This window comes from Mus musculus, chromosome 7 (genome assembly GCF_000001635.26).
Source record: "Mus musculus strain C57BL/6J chromosome 7, GRCm38.p6 C57BL/6J".
NCBI classification, from domain to species: Eukaryota; Metazoa; Chordata; class Mammalia; order Rodentia; family Muridae; genus Mus; species Mus musculus.
This window is the reverse complement of record NC_000073.6, coordinates 134,336,481-134,352,573: the sequence shown is the minus strand read 5'-3', so window position 1 is coordinate 134,352,573 and position 16,093 is coordinate 134,336,481. Positions and strand designations below refer to the sequence as shown.

The 16,093-nt window shown below is 42.9% G+C and overlaps 1 protein-coding gene across 10 annotated transcripts in view; it reads left to right on the top strand.

Moving 5' to 3' along the window:
- Window positions 1–16,093, top strand: part of D7Ertd443e (DNA segment, Chr 7, ERATO Doi 443, expressed) — a 254,380-nt gene that overhangs the window by 167,586 nt on the left and 70,701 nt on the right. For 9 of the 10 annotated variants that reach the window (XM_011241903.3, XM_011241905.3, XM_011241901.2 and 6 more), the window contains one exon: window positions 2,746–3,862. In XM_011241903.3, coding sequence (XP_011240205.1) covers window positions 2,746–3,862 — 1,117 coding nt within the window. Of the gene's footprint in view, window positions 1–2,745; window positions 3,863–10,030; window positions 10,660–16,093 lie in introns of those variants that run through there. The other variant, XM_011241907.3, reaches the window with a different exon arrangement.

The following is a 16,093-nucleotide window of genomic DNA, read 5'->3' as shown; positions in this document are numbered from 1 at the left end:
TTGATGGAATCAAAAATCACAGTCACACTTTCCAGGCCTCAGGTAGTGAAATGGCAGCTGACTCTTTATATAGGCTCCCTTGGGCCTCGAGGACCTACTGGGATGATGCCCAAGGCCTGTGCCCCCAAGGAAGCCCTCAGCAAATATGTCCCTGAGCTCTGCCTGGAGGAACAAGACTGTCACTGCCAGTATCAGGGTCTTTTCTGTGTGAGCTCCAAGCAGAACTGGCAGCTCTTTATTCCTAACAATACAACCACACTGACTCCAAGACCCAGACTCTCACAGGATCCCGAGACCAAGATTGGGGGCCCTGTGACATTGGAGATTCCAGTACCAGGAAGGGTACCTTTTAACAGACACCATTCCAATCTTTTCCTAGGATTACAGCCATGCATATCAAGGCTTCTCTGAGGTCTGGGGTCTCTGAGAACCATGGCTCAGGATGGGTTCCAGGTTCTAAGTCAGTTCACCCTCTCTCTTCTATGTCTGTGTACCCTCAAAGGCCACCAAGGAGCTGGTTACAAATACAGATTCTAGACTCATCCCAACAGGTCCTGAATTAACTTAAGCCTAGAGATTAAGGTGTTCAGGTATCTACCTCAACCCTGTGAGATTTTTAAGCCCAGGCTATCACTGGTCCAAGTTTGAGGAAACACTGCCCTGCAGAATAAGAACAACACTGCAGGTTCCAAGTTGCGTTTTATTTTTTTTCCTCCAAAGATCAATGTCAAAGGAATTCCCACTGGGTATGATTATACCCATAGCGGGGTGCACAGGAACAATTATTATCAGAACTAAATTTAACTAGGATGGGAGGGACTGTGTACTGTCAAATGGGCTCCAGGTGCACTGTCATTTTCTTGTATGCAAATCGTAGCCATGGGAGTGCTACAGGGAGAAGAGTGGAGTAGGGAGAGTGCCATGGAGACAAGGGAAGCCTGCTGGAAACAGACGCTATAAAAGTACCTGTCTCTAGCCCTCTAGGTTCTACTGATTTGTCTAAGGTGGAGTCATGGGCATCTGGGTCTTGCAAACTACAGGTAATTATTACTCTATACTGTAGCAATAGAGGTGCTAGGAAGGCATCTTCACTCCATGAGGTTGACCTGAACTGCAGAAAAGCCTTGAATTGGAAGGTGTCAGTGTGGCTTAAAAAGATGTTTGAAGTGTTGTCCTTGTCTAAGAGTTGGAAAGATTTTGTTTTTAAACACTGAAGGAGGTTTAAAATGGACTCCCCATGCCCCACCCCCATCTCTGGTTAGCTTTTGAAATTTGTGACTTCTCACATAAAGAATAAATACATTTGTATGGTAGAGGTAGGCATATCTCTGAGTTCAAGGCCAGACTGGTCTATAGAAGGTGCTGCTTACTGGCTTGCTCCTCATGACATGCTTAGCCTAATTTCTAGTTGCACCTAGGAATCCCAACCTAGGGGTTGTATCTCTCACAGTCGGCAAGGTTCTCCCATATCAATCATCAATCAAGAAAGAGGGTACTATGGACTTGCCTATAGGCCAGTCTTACAGAGGCATTTTTTTTTTTTCAATAGAGAGTCCCTTATCCCAAATGAATCTAGCTTGTGTCATTGCAGGGTTGTATGCAGAGTCACATGTCCAGATAGAGGAGAACACTTAGTTATTTAAATATATGAATATTAAATCTGCCATGAAGGAAACACAAATCCTATACTTGTTCTTACATCTTGAGAAAGGCAAACCCAAGCTTTCTTCCATGGTACCTAGGCCTACCCTTTATAGATGCTTTTTTCTTGAGATGGTAGCAGACCAGCTGTGACTCTGTTCACACTCCCTAAATCACCTCCATCAGGGTTGCTAGTGTATGCATGTGGGCTAACATCTTCAACAGTCCACACTCAGAATTTCAGACCTGTGCTCACAATGTTCTAGGTGATTCTAAGGTACGCTAGGGTTTGAGATCTGCTCTTGAATGCTTGTGCACCCTATCGATGCCTTTTGGCTTCCAAGGCTGTAGTTTCTATCATTATTTCAGAGTCTCTGCAATTTTGTGCACAAGGTCCAGAGGGCTCTGTCACACTAAGTGCTGGGCTGTGGTCACATTGAGTGCTGGCCTGGGGTCAGCCTTCTGCAGTACTCATCACACATACATGAAAACACAAGAAGAGACAGATTATCCTTTTTATTCTTTATCTGGTTAAGCATGGATAAAAAAAAAAAAATCACAGTGCCTTTGCGATCCCGGTCCTGCCAGGGTCTTTCTGGGGCTGAGCTGGATGGCGAGTGTCGATGGCCCAAAAGAAACACAGTGAGCCAGGAATCTTGTCAAAGCAGGAGCTCAACTTTATGGCATCAGCCTCTCACTTATTTAAGTTTGGAGCATAGGAAGGGGGATTTTTTTGGTGGGGTAAGATGATATAGGAGGCGGGGAAGGGTGATGGAGGGTGCAGAGGCAGGGCCAAACAGGTCTTGCTGAGCCACCCTGAAACGGAAGTGACTGAGACCGACCTCAAAACTCAAACCAAGCTCGGGTTTGTCCTCGAGGCTCAAACCAGAACCAAAATGGGGCCCAACGTGCCTTATTCTACACGTAGTGATTTACATAAGGGCTTAAGAACTGCTAATTAGAAAGCATGGAACTCCTTGATCATTTAAACGTGGACCAATGCTCCTCATAGAGTATCCCCATGACCTGTAAGAGTTCACTACCTGCATTCCTATGAACTGCTGGAATAATTGAGGTTTTTTGTTTATTTTTTCTATTTTCTAGGAGACACTGGCATCACAGAACACAAGAATGATATCACCTGTGGTCATTTCCCGGCTGATTGATGAAAAGAAATCTATGGAAAATGGAGCAATATTGCCACAAGCCATTGCTCAGCCTCAGCTGTGTCCCACAAAGCCAGCTTTGGCCAGGCGCGATGGAGTGAGCATGCACAGGCGATTTGCTTTATCTCCAGACAGACTGGGAATTTTGACTCCATCAGATGATCAAGGACTGGAGACAGAACCGCTGTCTACAGGGGACAATCTAGGCAAAGGTTCCCACAGCGGTTTCTCGTCTATCACCATTACTGCCCGACGTGTGGGCCCTCCAGCCAGCAGCTTGGTATGGGACACTTTTAGGGACCCACTGTGTCCCAAGTGCAAAGCCAAGGATGCTCTGTTCCAAGAGCCCCCAGTTCTGGCTGGTGATGCCCATCTCTGTCAGCACAATAGACCCTTCACCTGTACAGAGTCCCCCAGCAATGGCTCCGTAGAGGGGATGAAGGTTTTCCAGGCTCACTCAAGGCTGAGTGCAAGGCAGGACTACTGGGTCACCCACACGAATGACAATGAGGACAGTTTTTCTTCAGACAATTCACCATCGAGAAAAGTCCCACTGGTGTTCAGTTCTTGTGTCCACTTCCGGGTGTCTCAGCAGTGTCCCAATGCCATTTACTATTTGGACAAGTCTCTTTCTGTTCCCCTTGAGCGACCTCAAATTGCTAGCCCCAAAATGCACAGGTCTGTCCTGTCTCTCAGCCTCCGCTGTAGTTCCCACCAGTTAACAGCAGATGGAGTAGACAGCTCAGCTAATGGAGAGCCAATCAGCACAGCTCTATCACAGGAACTCTCGGAGGGAAAGCAGGACCTCCTAGGTCCACAATGGGGCCAGCCACAAGGTGGTCACTGGAAGGAGAGCCCAGCATTGGTGCCAGTACATTTGGGGAGTGGCACATGCCCTCGGACTGGCTCCCCTCCACTGGAAAATGTCAAATTTGCAGACGTGGGAAGGAACCAGGTCCCAGTACGAAAGGAGAAAGAGGACCATGCAACATGTACCAGTAGCAGCCACACCAACCAACTCTCCATCCATATTCCCGGCTGGAGTTACAGGGCTGGTGAGTAGATGTTCACCTCAGAAGGTTATCCAATATCAGTGTCCAGCTAAGGGAGGGCTACTGAATTTCTTCTGTATAGCATCATCCCAGTAGATCGATCACATTGAGCATTTGGTCATCTCTGCTCCAAGTCAGCAGTTCATAAATTAGTGCTGTTGTCTGATTAGACAGATGTTCTCAGATTTGTAGATAACAAGAAACCTTCCATCAAGATCCCTATCCCAACAACAGTGCCAGGCCATACAGGCAACCCATAGCAAGCAGTGGCTTCCACAGCTGAAATAGAGTATGCTCACACCACATTCCAGAACAGGATAAGTAGAATAAAATGACACCCACACCCAGATTTTGTTTTTAACTTCTCAGGGGTCCAATGACTATTGAGAGTTCTAGAATCTGAGGTTTTTGCTTTTTAATCCTATCATTGATAAATGTGTTAGCATCAACATTTAAAAACTACACCTGAGTTGTATAATGGTGTGTGTGTGTGTGTGTGTGTGTGTGTGTGTGTGTGTGTAGGTGTGTAGTAAGTACAGCATGTTTCCTAATTGGGAAGTTGGAATGTTCCTTACCAATCAGCAGCAAAAGGAATCATGTGTCCTGGGTTGTGTCTGGAGCATCCTGGCTGGGCTTTGTTGCTATTTCTGCTATTTCAGGGCCAGACAGAATTTCCCAGGTGGGCTTCTCTGAGACCCTTTGGCTTTCGGGAGAGGAAACGAGTCTGTCTTGGAGGGAAGCAGCCCAGATTTCTCTGTCTCTGTCTCAGTTGTACTTTCTGTGAGACTGACTGGTTTATGAGTCATGGACTTTCCACTTGGGGAAAATATTTGAAAGAAATAATAGTAAAACTAAAAACGCAGCATATGCATAGTAATTTTATAGCATGAATTTCTTATCCATTTAGCATTTATTAATAAAAATGACTGTAAAACACTTAAAAACTATAATGCATGTGGAAGTATTAAATGATGTAATTAATTTTAACAAGTGTAGATATATTGGATGTTCAGAGATCTTTAGCGCCAATTCAATATAGCTTTTGGATTGATTAAACTATTGAAATGCCTGCATCAACACACTCATTGCATGCAGGAAAATGCAAGCAGTTGTTCTCTGTTCCAAAGATAAACGCCACTTTTGTATTTAAGGAAGTGCTCAAGCTGAACGCTTCATCCTTACTGATGATGATTCCAGAAATAGAGAGACTGCACTCTATGGTGAACGTGACTAGATGCTCTGTTTCAGAGTATAGAATAATCACTTGGAAATTTTTAAAAATCTCACCAAAGGCTCTTTAAAAATAACCAGATCCCGATCACAAATACATTTCAGGGCAGAGTGGCTTCCCTGTGGCTTTGAAAAGAGGCTGGCTGTTCCTAGGCGGGTTAGTGGAGGTTAGTTCTGCCTCCTGTGGGGCTGACATCCCTCAGAATAGTCATGTATTATAGAGACTGTAAATGTATTTAGAGCCTGGCTCTAAATCACAAGACTGCATCCTATCATTTGGAGAAAGCCGCAGAGGCTCAAAGAATCTGAGCCTCGCTTTCCTATTTTCTAGTTCAATGAATGTGGACAGTGACACAGCCACTCCAAGCTCTTATCCTTCACTCACCAATTAGTGTTCTTGAATGTCTTCAAGCTTAGGTTTATTTCCTATTCTCTATCAGCCCCAGATGGAATTTTTGAAGAGAAGAAGTATCATACGAGCCTTGGCAGTTTCTATCCTAACATCCAACACCACAGAAAACATCAAGGATTGAGGAGCTAGGCAAAGAAATAATTCCTAACCCTAAGGCCAAAAGGAGAGCAGAGAGCCATATGTCTTTTTTCTCCATTAGAATAGGGGGTAATTTATTGTTTGGGAATGTGCCTCTAGTGTGCATGAATGCACATATGTACACACACACACACACACATACACACTTACTCGGCTTGTATACACTCTCACTCATGTATATCTACACTAATTTTCAGTGGGCTACATTTCTTATTGGGTAACGAGAAAGCATCTCTCTCCATGCCACAGAATTCCTGCCTGAAGTTTACAAGCGTGATTGACTAGCTCTAATGATCACAGTCTATTCTGGTACAGGGTACATTACCATCACAGAGAGCATTTGCAAGCTCATCTTCCACCCTCACAGAACCTTTTAGCCTTAACACAAGTACTCTCAGACCATGGCCATGCTCATTAAGACTTGGAATACCTGTGCATTTCCCGTCAGCAACTGGCATTGTATCTAAGACATTCGTGATAGCTTCCTGTGGCTACATACACTTAATGGGCTTCATCCTTCTTACTGTCTGAAGCAAGCTCCTTTTATCGGAACGCTACCCAAGCAGGATCCCCTCTGGGCTCACTTTGCTGATACCTTTGTAGGTGCTGCCTGGGAGAGTCCATAGATAGAATCAAGATAATTTTAGCTGTAATCACTAGATCATTGGATAGAAAGTTCACTAGATGATATTCCTGAGTAAACCTTGAAGATAAGAACCCAGGAAGACTTCTAAGGTATGGGGAGATAGGATACATGCAATTACATCATGAAAAACAGGTAGGTTTCGTTCCATGGGAGAAAACTTTCTAGCAAACATGAGTACTTACCTTTCCTTTGGGACTGAGGTTAGGAGTTGACCCCTTTTTTTGCCTACCTTCTTGGTCTTTGAGGCTTTGTTAGTGAGCATCCTGCTGGTACCGTAGGGGTAAACATCATGCAAAACTCTGCCCCTATTGTGAGGGAAACTTTCATCACTGTTACCACCCTATGCTCATGAAAAATAATCATGGTACATGTTGTTAAAATCCCCAATGCCAGATCCTGGCTTGTATCCATTATTTTCAATCTTCTAAACAATTCTGTAGGGAAAGTCTCAGTTACGCCTATCTTGTAGACAAGACAAACAAGGCTTGAAGAGAAAACTTACCTAAGTCTCTGTATCCATTAAGTGCTAGAGCTATGTCTGTGGATCCTGTTGTATCCTTGCCAGTGATAACCCTGGGCAGAGTAAGGATGTTGTGGTACCCAGTAGTGGGCCTGTCTCCACTGTCACCATAGAAAGTGATATTTAAAGATGGCTCAGGAGTATCTTCTGGGGTGGTGACTCAGTGGGCTACAAATGGATTTCTGATGAGCTGTAATAAGTTTAGTTATTGATTTAGTTAAAGCTCATTATCTTGGAGCCCCTTCCCTAACCCCAATCCTGGTCTCTGGGCCACTCTGTGGGATTTTTAATATTAATCTAAATGATCCTGACCTGAGTGTGTGTGATTGATTTATCATTGATTCTGATACATTAACTATTACTTAATTCATTTTGTATCTGTGATTCATCTCTAAAGCTCTTTTCCTTTCTGAGACATCCATGTAGACAAAAAGCAAGATACAATGTTAGATGCCATTGGAGAAAAGACTAAAGAATATGATGTCCTGTTCTGTGGTAGGCCCATGGCCAGTGTACATACTCAAAAGCCTTGCTTCTCAACCTGAGGGCTATAAACCACTTTGGAGGATGCACATCAGATATCCTGCATATCAAATGTCCATGTCGCAACTTATAACATTAACAAAATTACAGTTATGAAGTAGCAACAAAAGAAATTTATGGCTGGGAGTCTCAACAACATAAGGAACTGTATTAAAGGGTTATAGTGTTAGCAAGGTTGAGAACCACTGCTCTAAAGGCATTAGTATGAGTGGCTGGAAGGAATAAGCCCCTGCCAGGCCACTGCATAGATACCAAATCTGCTTGTCTTCCTAGGCATGGGATGTGCATAGAGGTCTAGCTTTACTTTTCATTTACACATCAGGCTTACCTGAAGAGAAAATGCCTCTTGAACTCAGCTCTCTCATCACAGAGGACTTATTTCCACAGGGCTCAGACAGCATGGGAAGAAATGTTATTTTGCAAATGTATCTCTACCCCCAATAATCTAGAATTAAATGAAGCAATCTTTTGTTCTTTCTTGTCTTTTCTTTTGCCTTCACTAACCTCTACCATCCTCCTCTTTTTTTCCTCCTCTATCTCCCCCTATCCCCTTCCTTCTCTTCCCTTTCCTTTTATTCCCCCCTCCCCAGTCCTGTCCTGTCCTGTCCTGTCCTGTCCTGTCCTGTCCTGTCCTGTCCTGTCCTGTCCTGTCCTCTTATAATGGAAAGTATGCTCCTCCTTGCAGGCTGCATACGTTGTATGGCATTTACTCAGCTCTATTGTTCTAGTGGAAAAGCACTGTGATCCATAGATGTATACAGCTGCTGCCAATAAAGTTTTATGTACAAAGGCAAATGGTATGATGGACTTAGCCTACCTATAATTTGTGACCTTTGATCTAGAACTACTTGACAGTGTTGCATCCTGTGTTCTTGGAATTAAGACTCTGTGGTGGAGATCAATGGATAGCCTATATCCTAAGGTGTGCTTGTGAGAATGACCATGGATTGAAGAACGATGAAGGAGGGATGAACAGATAGGAAAGTACACTTGGTGTACAGATAAAATGAAGGTCACAGCTACCCCAGGATCGAGAATGGCTCTTTAGTGTTGCTCTGAGCTGGAGCAAGAAGGCTGGGCCTTTCTTTATCCCAGGGAGTAGATGTGACCTTGAATAAGAAGCCATAAGAAGCCCTTGCTTGCTTGTTAGTCTCTAAGGTGGGCTAATGAGGGGTATTGCCCCAGAGTGTGCCATGCAGTGCATGTAAGAGCTGGCCACCCTGCCACTTTTCACTGCACCTCTTATCACTCAGAAAGGAGTTAGGAGTCTTCCTGAGTTCCACCTAGGACAAGACTGCAAGTGGGCTATAGACTATCATCTTCTCACCCATGTAAAGATAGCAGTGAATATTCTTTCCTAGCTAAACTCTGCTTGCTCACTTAGGAGCACACTGGACAATTGTGAGAACAGACTTGGACTGGGGACAGTGGTGAAGGTGTTGCAAAGTGTTTAGACCCAGAACCATGTTTTTTTTTTAACGTTTTTATACATTTTAAATAAAATATTAAGTATTGATAATTAAAATAGTATTAATACTTTGTAACAATTAAAGTTTTGAAATAATTAAAATAATTGCTTTACTTTCTCCTTATTTTTCCCTCTCAAACTGATAACCTCTTTTTCCATAAGTATTGTTGTTTTACACACACACACACACACACACACACACACACACACACACACAATGGCAATATCAGTGGACATGTTAACTAGGAAGGGAAAAGTCTCAAATCTCAGAGGGTCACACCCCTGGACTAGGGAATAAAGGGAATACAAGGAACTGATGATTGCTGAGAAAGGGAGAGCTAGCCTCTGCAAAAGATAAGCCCTCCTTTTGGTTGTTCAGGACAAAGTGGTCAGCCCTGAAACTGCATATACACAAGCAAGAAAAATGTACTCAGCAGAGGCATGTTTTAAAGGTGAACCAGCAGGACTTGCCAGTGGACCAGATGGACTGTCATCTGTAGGGACTGGGATGTCCAGCATTGTGTATATCCATCTGCATTTCCTAAGGTTGCTCCTGTCTGCAGCACTTCTCAGTGAGATGAGAACTAACACTATAGCGACAACTTGTACAGCTGATAAGTGGTGTATGGTCATGACCAAGTAGGGTAGTGTTTTCTTACCTTTTCTGAAGCAAGAATAATTGGGGAAAGTGGGGTTTTGTTTGTTTTATTAACTATAACTTGATCCAGAGGGTGTTTTAGTGTGCATAAATGCACAAGGAAACTGGAACCACATCTCACTCAACATTTTGAAGAGAGGTGTCAGCAAACAATGATTCAGCCCAGTCCCACAACCATTGATGTTCATTTATACATTGATGTTCATATATACAATGTCCTCTTGCTACTTCTATAATAGTGACAGAGCTTGAGTGTTGGAAAAGAAACTGTGCAGCCCACAAAACCAAAATAGCTGTCACCCAGGCCTTTAGACAAAGTGTGCCACCCATGCTCAAGGCTAATCTTTGTATAATCTTAGGTCACTTGTCAGCAATAACTTTATTAGTTCAGTAGGAGAAGTTGACCAGATGGTTACTTGAATTCTTTCATTGGAGAAGGGATTTTTTGTCATTGTAGCTGTCAGAAAAATTATCAGGGCACTTCTCAGAATCAGATGGGATGATGTCCAAGCAAAGGGAGGTGGATTTTTTGTCCTCTACCCCTTCACACCATTGACTCTAGAGCTGCCTCTTATCTTTTGACTAAAGCCTGACAAATTCCCTCTTGTTCTTTTCCTGTTTCCTAAACTATTCCTCATGGCCACTAGCCCAGATCCCCTTTATTGTTGGCAACAAAGTCTGTCACTGTATGCCAGTTACCATTGTCACTAATGATTGGGGCACCTGCTAAGCTCTAGCACCTTCTGGTACCTCCATACCAGAATTCCATCTGGACAGTCTGTTCTCATTTCCTTGACGATTTATGTCAGTCCAGGTTCCAGGTACTCTGCTGCCCTCCGATTGCACAGTTCTGAAACAAAACTCAAGTGTATAGGTTACAGTCTTTTAAAGTGACCTCTCCACTCTCTAGAGGCCCTTTTCCTGCTAGGCTGCACAATCTGAAAAGGTGGGAATCCTATGAGTCACTGTCTCCATTCTGCAGAGCACTATCTTAGAGCAGATATTCAAGGTCTGGCTGTTTGGTGGAGGTCAAGATACTCTGATGAGCCAACAAAGCAACTGATGTGACATCAGGGTCACTCAAGGACCCTGTGTCTTCTTCCTTATACAACCACTCCTCACACCTGGGCCTAACATTCTCTAACCAAGGAAGGGGGGGAGCCATGTAAGATTCACCACCAAGAGGTAGGTTGTGAAAACTACAGAATCCCCAGTTGTTCTGAAAGCTTTGGAGTGAGGCTCTCCAAACTGTGTTTCCCCTGAGAAGCCAGTCAGAAGAGTCAAATACAATTATGGGACACATTCGTCATCTTTCAGATGGCTAAATGAAGAAGAGGGGACATTTAAGCAGTGCTGCACAAAGATGTAGAGAGTTTTCACAAAGATGTGGAAGGTTTGTTTCATTACTGATGTCTTAATGAGGTGAAGTCATCTCTTCCAGGATAATAAATATACTTCTCCATCATCTTTAAGGACCCAAATTTGCCCCTTTTCATCACCCAAGTCAGCTCTAGAAATCAAGAGTCATCCCCCCCCACACACACTTTGTTTTATCAGTCACACCCTGCATTATATGAATGAGCTATGTCTCTACAATGTTAGGGAGAAAGTCATTACTAACACTCCTTTTGTTCAGGTTTGCCGGGGATTCATAAAGATAGATTCGAGGACTGAAGACTGATGAGATAATGGTCTGAAGTTAGAGAACCATAGAGCAGCTGTCTAGACATGAATGACTCCTAGATACTCATGCTATCTAGAACTCATTCATGTCTAGACCACCAGCAGAGTCTCCACGGGGTGTCGATAGAAGACCCACTGCATTTCAGTCCATTTAGCTAGTTATTCACCACACAGTTCATAGGCGATTCATGTGTATCAAGCTACTCACGTGAATTCACAGTGGGACTCAATACCATTCTGTAGTTATTAGTCTTAGGCGTGGTCTGAGCTGTTTGCTGGAAATCAGATTAAACACAATCCTGGGAGAACAAAATGGTATTGTGATGAGATCTGTAACGAAAAGTGTTTTGGGTACAGATGATCTGGAAAATGGAAAAATCAAAAACTCGAGAAATAGGATCACGTATCTCAGTCCTGTGTCTTGGTCAAGTTTTTCTTTCTCCCAGTAACCTTAGAGTAAATCTAAGACCTTTGGGTAAGATGTGATCCTTTCTGGTTTGCCCACCAACTTTGGAGAGTAGAAGACAGGTGAAGATGATAGAACAGACTTGAATCCTTTTAGACTCTGATTTCAGAATAGTTTGCTGTCAAATGTGGAAATGCTTCTCACAATGCTATCCAATACTTTGTGACCCAGTAGAGCACAGCATGGGGAAGGCATCAGTGTTGGTAATGACCCTGCTTCACAGCTGGGACACTGTAGTGCATAATATGAGACTGATGTTGAGAGTATAGAGAATTGTTCTTATCCAGGAAGGACATCACATCCAGGATCATCCCACCCAACACTGATGTCTGTCCCAACTAGTGTTGTCTTGTGTGAGATATTTGGGGAGATGGGGTTATCTCTTCTATATGTCTTGGTTCTTAGGGGCTATCACAGGCTCTTCAGGGTTGAGGTGTCCTGGAGGGCAGGCATGTGTAGTAGTGGTATTTCTTTTTGCAATGTCACCACAATTAGGGTTAGACTCTTCCCCTTAAAGTGCCTACCTGCCTACTCTAATTGTTGTGACACATGACCTGTGGAAATGTCCCCAATCATAACCACAGGAGAACCTTATATATTAGTCTCTAGGAAGTTGTCCATGAAATCAGAAATTGATCAGAAAGTTACCAAATTAGTTTTTTTTTTGTAACCGTTTTCTCTATGAGTTGTAAGATTTGCATGCATGGACCTCATCCTTGGATCTCCCTGTTGACCTGGATTTTGTCATTTGGTTGTTTGGATGGCTGGCTGGCTGGTTTTGGTTTTCTTGAGAGAAACTCACTATGTATTCCTGGATGTCCTAGAACTTGCTGTGACTCTTCTGCCTCTGCCTTTCCAGTGCTAGGATCACAGATGTTACTACCAAACCCAGCTTCTCTATGCTCCTTGGTGTGCTCCAAAATCTTCATGAAGTGTGTACTCATCATCCATTCCATGGCATTATTCACATGGGTCCCATGAGGAAAAGAAAACCCCCAGGACTCTCTGCTTCTCAGAGCTGTGAATCTTCTGAGAAACTCAGGGTTTCTCAAGAGTCTTAGATTGTGCACCACAACAATTTTTTTTGCTAAAAATCCAAAGCCAACTTTGAAGTCCAGCTCATTCAAACATGTAGAAACTCATAATGACAGATTGTTGCCCAAAAACATACTCCTTCTGGCTCTGTCCTTTCTTTTGCATGTATAAATACGTGAGTTGGACAAGATAGAGATTATACAGTTCTTTACTCCAAGGACTAAACTGGCAGTTAAATGATGTGGGGTCTGGCTCTGGAATGAGGAGGATAGAAGCTTGAGCATTTTTGCTTGGATAAACCATGCTTGGATGTTTTTGTTTAGTGAGCATGTGAGTTTTCTCTAGCACTCCTGGGTCAGCACAAATGCTGTAAGTCTAAGTGAAACAGTTCAGTACAGAAACCATAGCTCACGGAGCTGTGAGTGGCAGAGCAGCTGACACCAGCCATAGAATTTGGAGGGGTGGCCCACCAAATGCATGAAATGTCATAATGCGGTGGGTGCATTTGGGAGGTCAGGGTGAGAGGGACATCGTGCTGGCATGACGTGCCCTGTCCCAGCCCACTGGTGGCTATGGTTTCTTCCAGGTTTAGTGTTCTGTGAAAAGATTGCTTAGGAAAAAAAATTTAAATGAATCAGCACCTTTCTTCTCTGCTTCTAGTTGAAAAAGTAAAACATTCATTATAAAAATTAAAATTGAGCCAGGCATGGTGGCATACACCTTTAATCCTAGCACTTGGGAGGTAGAGGCAGATGGATTTCTGAGTTCAAGGCCAGCCTGGTCTATGAAGTGAGTTCCAGGACAGCCAGGGCTACACAGAGAAACCCTGTCTTGAAAAACAAAAAAACAAAAAAAAATTTTTTTTGAAGTAAAAATAGAAACATGAAAATCAACGTTAACCCTACTACCCTGTAAGTCCTCCCATTGGTTATGTAAATTCTCCCATTCACACACTAACTTTTTTTTCTCCTCATATAATACTTCCTTTCCTCTCTTCTCCTTTTTAATTTTAATTTTTTTAAGCCAATACAAAGTTTTTATTAGCCAGCTGGTGACTACATTGTGTGTTCTGGATCCCAATGTATTCCTGGCTCTTTTTTTTAAAAAAAATATTTTTATTAGGTATTTTCCTCATTTACATTTTCAATGCTATCCCAAAAGTCCCCCATACCCTCCCCCCCACTCCCCTACCCACCCACTCCCACTTTTTGGCCCTGGCGTTCCCCTGTACTGGGGCATATAAAGTTTTCAAGTCCAATGGGCCTCTCTTTCCAGTGATGGCTGACTAGGCCATCTTTTGATACATATGCAGCTAGAGTCAAGAGCTCCAGGGTACTGGTTAGTTAATATTGTTGTTCCACCTATAGGGTTGCAGATCCCTTTAGCTCCTTGGGTACTTTCTCTAGCTCCTCCATTGGGGGCCCTGTGATCCATCCAATAGCTGACCGTGAGCATCCATTATGGGTTTGCTGGCCCCGGCATAGTCTCACAAGAGAGAGCTATATCAGGGTACTTTCAGCAAAATCTTGCTAGTGTATGCAATGGTGTCAGCGTTTGGAGGATGATTATGGGATGGATCCCTGGATATGGCAGTCTCTAGATGGTCTATCCTTTTGTCTCAGCTCCAAACTTTGTCTCTGTAACTCCTCCCATGGATGTTTTGTTCCTAATTCTAAGAAGGGGCAAAGTGTCCATACTTTGGTCTTCATTCTTCTTCAGTTTCATGTGTTTTGCAAATTGTACCTTATATCTCGCTATACTAAATTTCTAGGCTAATATCCACTTATCAGTGAGTACATATCATTTGAGTTCTTTTGTGATTGGGTTACCTCACTCAGGATGATCCCCTCCAGGTCCAATCATTTGCCTAGGAATTTCATAAATTCATTCTTTTTAATAGCTGAGTAGTACTCCATTGTGTAAATGTACCACATTTTTTGTATCCATTTCTCTGTTGAGGGGCATCTGGGTTCTTTCCAGCTTCTGGCTATTATAAATAAGGCTGCTATGAACATAGTGGAGCATGTGTCTTTCTTACTAGTTGGAACATCTTCTGGATATATGCCCAGGAGAGTATTGCGGGATCCTCTGGTAGAACCATGTCCAATTTTCTGAGGAACCACCAGACTGATTTCCAGAGTGGTTGTACAAGCTTGCAATCCCACCAACAATGGAGGAGTGTTCCTCTTTCTCCACATCCTCGCCAGCATCTGCTGTCACCTGAATTTTTTATCTTAGCCATTCTGACTGGTGTGAGATGGAATCTCAGGGTTGTTTTGATTTGCATTTCCCTGATGATTAAGGATGCTGAACATTTTTTTCAGGTGCTTCTCTGCCATTCGGTATTCCTCGGGTGGGAATTATTTGTTTAGCTCTGAGCCCCATTTTTTAATGGGGTTATTTGATTTTCTGGAGTCCACCTTCTTGAGTTCTTTATATATATTGGATATTAGTCCCCTATCTGATTTAGGATAGGTAAAGATCCTTTCCCAATCTGTTGGTGGCCTTTTTGTCTTATTGATGGTGTCTTTTGCCTTACTGAAGCTTTACAGTTTTATGAGGTTCCATTTGTCAATTCTCGATCTTACAGCACAAGCCTCTTCTCCTCTTTTTAAAAAACAAAAATGACATCATACACCTGGATTGTCCACCTGTGTTGTCCATGATTCCCTGTTAAACATCTAATCTTTGTAAAGCCTTCTACTCTATGGATTTACTTCACCTTGAAAACCAAAAATCATATTGTTAAACATATCTCTTTTATTTTAAACCTTTTAGAACAATGTGTTGACAAACATCCTTAAAAAGAGCCATGGAATTTCTTAGCAAGATTCCTAAGACTTTGGTGAGAAGACAGACATGATCATAATGCTCATGGGTATAGATTTCTTGACACAGTAGTGTTGCCACATGAACTTTGCCTTCATTAAGCATCCTCAAACATCATGCATCGCCATTATAACATTCTCTGTACATTTTAATGAGACATTTCTGTAGCATAATATAGGCAGGCATAATAAGACGTGCATGGTAAAAGTCTATAGCTGGTAAAGCTTCCAGTTTTTAAGTAACTTTAGATGAACAGCACCACAGATAGCACGAGAAATTTCCAAGAAGCCGTGACTGAGCTTCTATCTCCTTCTGGGCTCATTTTTATCACACACACACACACACACACACACACACACACACACACACACAATGCTTGGCTAACAGCTTCTCAACCCAGAAATGGGGCATTTGGTAATGTCATGTAGCAGTGTTAGGAGCTTTCCTGGTCTCCACACATAGATACTAGCATCACTTCTCCCTGACCCACTAAGGGGTACACCTCCAAAATGTCTCCAGACACTGTCCCAGAGAATAAAGTTGACCCTTGTGGATAATCACAGGTCTAAACTGAAGCATCAAGGCTGGTCTTATCAGTAGTATTAG